This window comes from Chrysochloris asiatica, unplaced genomic scaffold (assembly GCF_000296735.1).
Source record: "Chrysochloris asiatica unplaced genomic scaffold, ChrAsi1.0 scaffold00129, whole genome shotgun sequence".
Taxonomy (NCBI): Eukaryota; Metazoa; Chordata; class Mammalia; order Afrosoricida; family Chrysochloridae; genus Chrysochloris; species Chrysochloris asiatica.
In genome coordinates, this window is record NW_006408647.1 from 4,573,603 (window position 1) to 4,580,299 (window position 6,697).

The 6,697-nt window shown below is 39.8% G+C and overlaps 1 protein-coding gene across 1 annotated transcript in view; it reads left to right on the forward strand.

Annotated features, from left to right (window-relative positions):
• The window catches only part of ETNPPL (ethanolamine-phosphate phospho-lyase), a 36,460-nt gene extending 33,392 nt beyond the window's left edge, over positions 1-3,068 (forward strand). Inside the window, exons 12-13 of the mRNA XM_006869344.1 lie at positions 1,391-1,455; positions 2,940-3,068. Coding sequence (XP_006869406.1) covers positions 1,391-1,455; positions 2,940-3,068 — 194 coding nt within the window. The remainder of the gene's footprint in view (positions 1-1,390; positions 1,456-2,939) is intronic.
• Positions 3,069-6,697: the final 3,629 nt, after the last annotated feature.

Genomic DNA, 6,697 nt, shown 5'->3' on the forward strand with positions numbered 1-6,697 from the left:
GGGAACTGGTGAATCAGGTCAGGTGATGGACCAAAAGTCCCACGAACTGGAGGTCAGATGTCATGAGTCAGGTGCAAAATCCTGAGTAAGAGACTCAGGTGTTCCAAAGCAGTCTTAGAAACTGGAGTCAGACCATGCCCCTAAAGGGAAACTAAGGGTGGTGATTTGACTCACACCCTCCACTAAGGTGGGGGCATTCTTAATACTTAGATCCACTGTAACTTACACTCCTTTGTTGTTGTTTGGTGCCATTGAGTCGGTACCGACTCACAGCGACCTTACGCACAGCAGAACGAAACACTGCCCGATCCTGGGCCAACCTAACTATCGTTGCCACACTTGAGTCCATTGATGCTGCCACTTTGCCTTAGCCACACCTTAATTTTGACTTGTTAGCAGCTCATTTCAAAATGGGTCCACAGTCACAGGAAAAGAGGCAAGGATTTACAGTATAACACTGAACAGAGAAATTCGGCTGAGAGGACCATAAATAATCATCTGCCCTGCAGCGACCCTATAGGACAGAGGAGAACTACACCAGAGGATTTCTGAGGCTGTAAATCTTTACAGAAGCAGACTGCCTCATCTTCTACTGCAGAGCAGCTGTTGAGTTTGAACTGTTGACTTTTTGGCTAATGACCCAATGCTTAATCCACTTTGCTAGCAGGGTTCCTATGGTGACCCCACATGTGTCTAAGTAGAACTGTGCTCCTTCTGGTTTTTGGTGACTGATTTTCTTGTAAGTAGATCGATGTGTCTCTGGGCTAAACTCAATCTTTCAATTTTCTGGTTAGCAGTCAAGTGTATTAACCATTTATACCACCTGGGACTCATAAAATGGACAAAAACATTGGCAAAAATATGGATAAGCTCAATCACACTTGTAAATAATGATGAAATGCCACACCAAAAACATTTTTTTAAAGCAATCATTTTAAATAATGACATTTATATATAAGAAGCTCTGGTAGCGTGGTGGTTATGAATAGGGCTGTGAACCACAAGGTCAGCAGTTTGAAACTGCCAGCTGTTCCACAGGAGAAAGATGAGGCATTCTGCTCCTGTAAAGATTTAGAGCCTCAGAAACCCTGTACAGGGTCGCTATGGGTCGGAACCGACTCCAAGGCACATAACAACAACAACAACAATATATATATATATATTGTTGTTGTTGTTGTTGTTGTTTTGTTTTGTTTTCTAAACTCTATGTGAATTGAGTGAAAGTTTACAGAACAGCACATCAAACTTACATTCAACAAATCATATACTTCCTGTCAATAATAACACTTTTGATAACATATTAATTTACCGCTCTATTATTCCTATTGCTACCAAATGTTTTCAAAGCTTTTTTGATTTTGTTTTCTCCGCTATATTTTTCTTGATTTAGTTTTGGAAGTCGCAGGCTCCAAAACTGAAAGTGTGATCTCTGAGATGACTCCATGCACAACAAAGGTAAGATTCTTCTACTTTCTTTTTTAGAGGAATAGGCTAAAACTTTGGGAATTGTGGGGTGGGGGAGGAATGCAAATAAAAGTTTTAAAACTCACACAGTGACCTTTAGAACAAAACCAGTCTATGTTAGGGTTGGCATGTTGTTACAATTTGAGTGCACAATTAAAATATTTCAATTCCATTCCTTTTGAAAGAAATAAAAGCAAAGAATCATTCTTGCTGTACACAAAAGAACTCAGACCTGCAAAGAGGACCTTCAAAATACAGAATGAGAGTGTAGTGAGTGTCTTCTAAGCTCCTTCCTGTTTATCCTAGGCTGTCTGACACTACTTCTCATTCCCACACACTACTCTTTAATATCCACAGAAGCGTTAGCAGTGTGGCTCAAGATGCCAGCGTGTGGTCCTGAAGAGAATGAAAGTGTAAGCTTCCAGTGGCAGCCTGAGCCTGAGAACCATCCTGCAGCAAGTGTCCTACTTTCTACATTTGATGTGCTTCCAGCAGAGGGCCTGTCCATTCTCCCTGAGTGGCTCAGGGTGTGAGAAAGAGTCCCCTTGGGCTGGTGAAACCGACAGGCAAAAGCTTGAGAGGCTTCGTTGCGTAATTTGTTATTTGTTTATGACTTAGATGAATAAAGGAACACCCAGTGCCGAAAGCCTGCCTGCACGTCTAGTGCAGTCAGCAGAATCTTTTTCATGATTAAGAAACAGAACGCCACTTGAATGAAAACAAATGATTTGCTAACAGGACTGTTTCAGTCCCTTCCCTAACAACACAAACCAACTATAGAAATCAATTATTATCTGAGGGTCAAGAGTAGTATACCAAGTCAACGACAAAATCAAAATTCTAAAGACCAACCATGCACTGAAAACACAAGTTGAATTTGACTCATAGCTACCCTATATGACACAGTAGAACTGATCCACGACTCATTGGGTTCCCAAGGCTGTAATCTTTATGAAAGCAGATGGTCACATCTTCCTCCTGCAGATCGGCTGATGGGTTCCAACAGCAAACCCTTTAGTTAGCAGCTGAGCACTTAACTTCTGTGCCGCCAGAAACTTGCTAAAAAGGGAGCTCATCACACAAAATCTCATTTGGAGTTATCAAAGTTAATACACATCTGGGTCTCATATGTTATGTCAGCAAGCCCCTAGGTGGTACAGGAAGTTTGCTCTCAGCCACTAACCAAAAGGTAGACTATTTGAAGCCACCCAATCATACCTAGGGATCTGTTTCAGTAAAGATTACAGCCAAGGGAAATATATGGAACACAATTTTACTCTGTAACACATGGGGTAGTTATGAGTTGAAATCTACTTGTACTTAACAACAACATAAATACTAAGGGTTAGTAAGGAAAAACCAGTATTGGATTTTTTCTCCCTGAGTTTTTGTTTGTTGGCTTATTAAATCAGTGCTGCAGGGGGTCGGAAGACTTAGAGGGGGTCACACCCTGGAGTCTGAGTTCCTGTCTTGCCATGCATAATGAAGCACACTTGGAATTGGTCAGAGATGGTTCCATTGACACCAGAGAAAATCCCATCAGCAAGAGGAATGGATTGTGCATGCATAAACATGTACTCTTCCATAAGAAGCTCAAAATGTGAATGAGTAACATTCTAAAACAAGATAAATGTCCAGAGTTATAGCAAATAAGTGCACATGTCATTTATGTTAGTAGATCAATTGTGCCGTCTAAAGATAAACTTCTCATTCCCTTAGCTCAATAAGTAAAAAAGGTAAATGAGTAATAAGAATAAACCAAGTGACAATCAAACCATTTCAAGATTATTAGTTCATCCTCTAACCTTAATTCTGCACTTGAGATTGCTAAAGTCCTTAAATTATTCTACTAAATTTAAGCTTGCAATTTAATTTCAAGTTGGCAGTTTCACGTTTCATGTTTTACTGTTTGAAATAAGAGAGCAAAGCAGAAAAGCTTTGTAAACTTTGATTATGTTTGTAGTTAGTATGAGGGGGGCATCAAAAATTAATGGAAACATGGAAATTAAAGATAATGGAATTTTTGCATGAACTTTTTGAAGTCTCCTTATATGGAGATTACAGTTATTAAAAGATTAATATATAAATTATGTTTATGACTTGTAATAAAGATGATATAAACAAAAATGTTTTTTAGAGAAAGTATCTCACATTCTTTGGGTACTGAAATCAAAGCCATTTGAAAAATATCACCTACAGCAGGTATTAAAAAGCGGGTGAATGATTCAGACGTCTAGAGGGGAACAGGTGAATCGTGATCCTGTATGGACTGAAGAGAAACAAAAGGTGAACACAGAGACACTCACATGAAGATTCTCTGGAGTAGCAGCAGTAGTCAAGAGTATAGGAGACCTCTGCTATATCTACTCAGATGTGTCACCTTGGCCAAGTCACTGTCAGCTGCCCTTCCTCTTTTCTTCATCGAGTTCATCATCTGTCACACACACACATTCACTCACTCACTCACTCACTCACTCATGCACAGAAATGTACAAAATAGAAGTGTATTACCGTTCTGGCATAAAGTAAAAGTACCACAAAGTTGTTGGCTTTAAACAACAGAAATGTACTGTCTTAGTTCTAGGGGTTAGGAGTGCAAATTTGGGATGTTGGTAGGGTCTACTTTTCTAGGGAAATATACATCCTTGTTTGTCTCAGCTTCTAGTAACCCCAGGCATTCTTTAGCTATTTAGATGCATCTTCCCTCTGCCTCCTTGTCCTCTGCCTCTGTGTTCCTTCTCTGTTTTATAGGACACCATTTAGATAGGATTAAAACCCACCCTACTGGTGGCATCCATTATGGTTAAAGATTGGATTTCTAACTGCATGATCAGAGATTCAAACCAAGGTCCAAGGGAGAAAGATGAGGCAGACTGATGCCACAAAGACATCCTAGCTTAGAAACCCTAAGGAGCAGTTTACTGTAGGACCACTATGAGTCGGAATAGATTCGCTAACAGTAGATTTACTCATATATCTTCCAAGATCCTATATCTAAGCAAGGTCACAGTTTAAAAACACCTGGAATTAGGATTTCAACATAAATTTTAGAGGTTGCACAATTCAATCCATGTTAGAAATGAGGAAGCCACAGTCATCTGGGTCTCTTAATACCGTGACATTACCATGAGACTAGTTTGGAGACATTCACACAGAGACTAATCTACTGAACTGGGAGAAATTTGATTTTTAGTGATGACTTTTCCCATTATTTCTACCATTGCCTTCCATATAGTCATTGAACAACATGCTTTATGTTTTAATTCTATAAAGAAGGGAATCATTTTTTTACTGTCGTGGTTTCATAACATCTGAGAGGGCTTGGGAGGAAAATTAATTGTAGAAAATTAAACTTCCTTTCTGAGCTTGTCATAAATAAGGTGCTATAACAATTTAAGTTCTCATTATTAAATATTTCTTACTCCTAAAAAAGGGGAGTGTGGTAGCTCTATACGATAAGCACTGGACTGCAAACCACAAGATTGGCAGTTTGAGCCCACCAGCCGCTCCATGGAAGAAAGATGAAGCTTTCTGTACACATAAAGAAAAGACATAAAGTTTTGGAAATCCAATAAAGGCTCATTATGAGTCGGAATTTGTTCAACAGCACTTAACAGTCACTTAGCAGTACTTGACAGCAATAACAACTAAAACTATATCTGACCCTGTGAATCCTGGTTGGATAACCCCAAGTTTAATTCCTGGGAACTAGAGAAGAGGGAATAGTTGTCTCTGTAGTTTGCTGTTAAGGAGCAAGATAATAGCTCTCCAGGGCTTTCATAGCCCAGATCAACACTCCTGTGAACATTTCTGATTATTATGTCCTAAAAGTGTCATAGTGATCTGTTGTTGAGTGGTATTGAATTAGTTTCAAGTCATGTTGTCGTTATGTGCCATGGAGTCAGTTCCGACTCATAGCGACCCTGTACAGGGTTTCTGAGGCTGGAAATCTTTACGGGAGCAGAAAGCCTCATCTTTGTCTTGCGGAACAGCTGGTAGTTTCAAACTGCTGACTGTGAGATTAGCAGCCTGATTCAAAAAACTGTGCTACCAGAGCCTGTATAGGATGTCTGAGGAGCAGCTGGTTGGTTTGAACCACTGACCTTGTGCTTAGCAGTCTAGTGTTTATCCTACAGCACCACACTAGAACTCCTAACTAAAACAGAAATACCGCAAGTGGGTGACCTTAACAAACAAATTTGTTTTCTCCATTTCAGAGGCTAGAAGTCTCCACTCAGAATACTGGCATGAGGAGAAGTCTTTCTTTCTGTCAGCTCTATAAGAAAGTCCTTAGTATTTGAGCTACTGCTTGCTGATTTATTCCTTGGAGATGTCCATGTGTCTTTCAATCTACCTTAACCCATCTAGCTCTCTAATTAATCTCTTTTCATATGTCAAATGAGATTGCTCAAGCAGCTGAGGACTCTGGACTGATGGAAAGAGTGGGACTGGGTGCTGGCGGCCAGGAGGCGGGCTAGCAGAATGTGCCCTTTGGTTATTTAAATTATTATATATTCCTGAGTGTTTCTGTGTACACACACACACACACCCAAAAAAAAAAAAAAAAGCAAAACAGAGACTGGAAGCAAATACTGTTGAATGATGATGCACAGAGGAGATTGCAATGAAATGAGAGTGTAAAGTCGATGTTCTCCCACTAATAATAAGAGTGATAGTGAGTAAATTAAACTCAGTTCACAATAAAAACTTTAAAAAATTAAATAAAATGAAAAAAAGAGATTGTTCAAGACACACCCTACAGTAGTACTGGATCATTAACATAACAAAGGACTCCTTACCAGATGGGATCATATAGCCACAGGCATAGAGGTCAGGATTTACAGCACATATATTTGGAATTGTTGTTGCTGTGTGCTGTCGAGTTGGTCTGACCCATAATGACCCTGATAGTGTTTCCAAGGAGCCACGGTTGAGCTTGAACCACCAATCTTGCAGTTCAAACAGCTCTGCAGTCTGGTGCATTAACCCACAGCACCACACCAGGACTCCATATATTTGGAAAGAAGATCATAATTCAATCCTGGTGTGGTACTGAAGGATAAGCACTAGACTCCTAACCACACTAGACACTCCTCAGAAACCCTATGCACATTCACTATGACTCAGTACTAATTCAATGACACTCACCAACAATAACAGCAACATATACTAAGACATTTTTGAACATGTCCATTCAATCCACATGGACACCTGGTGTGGCACTATAGGATAA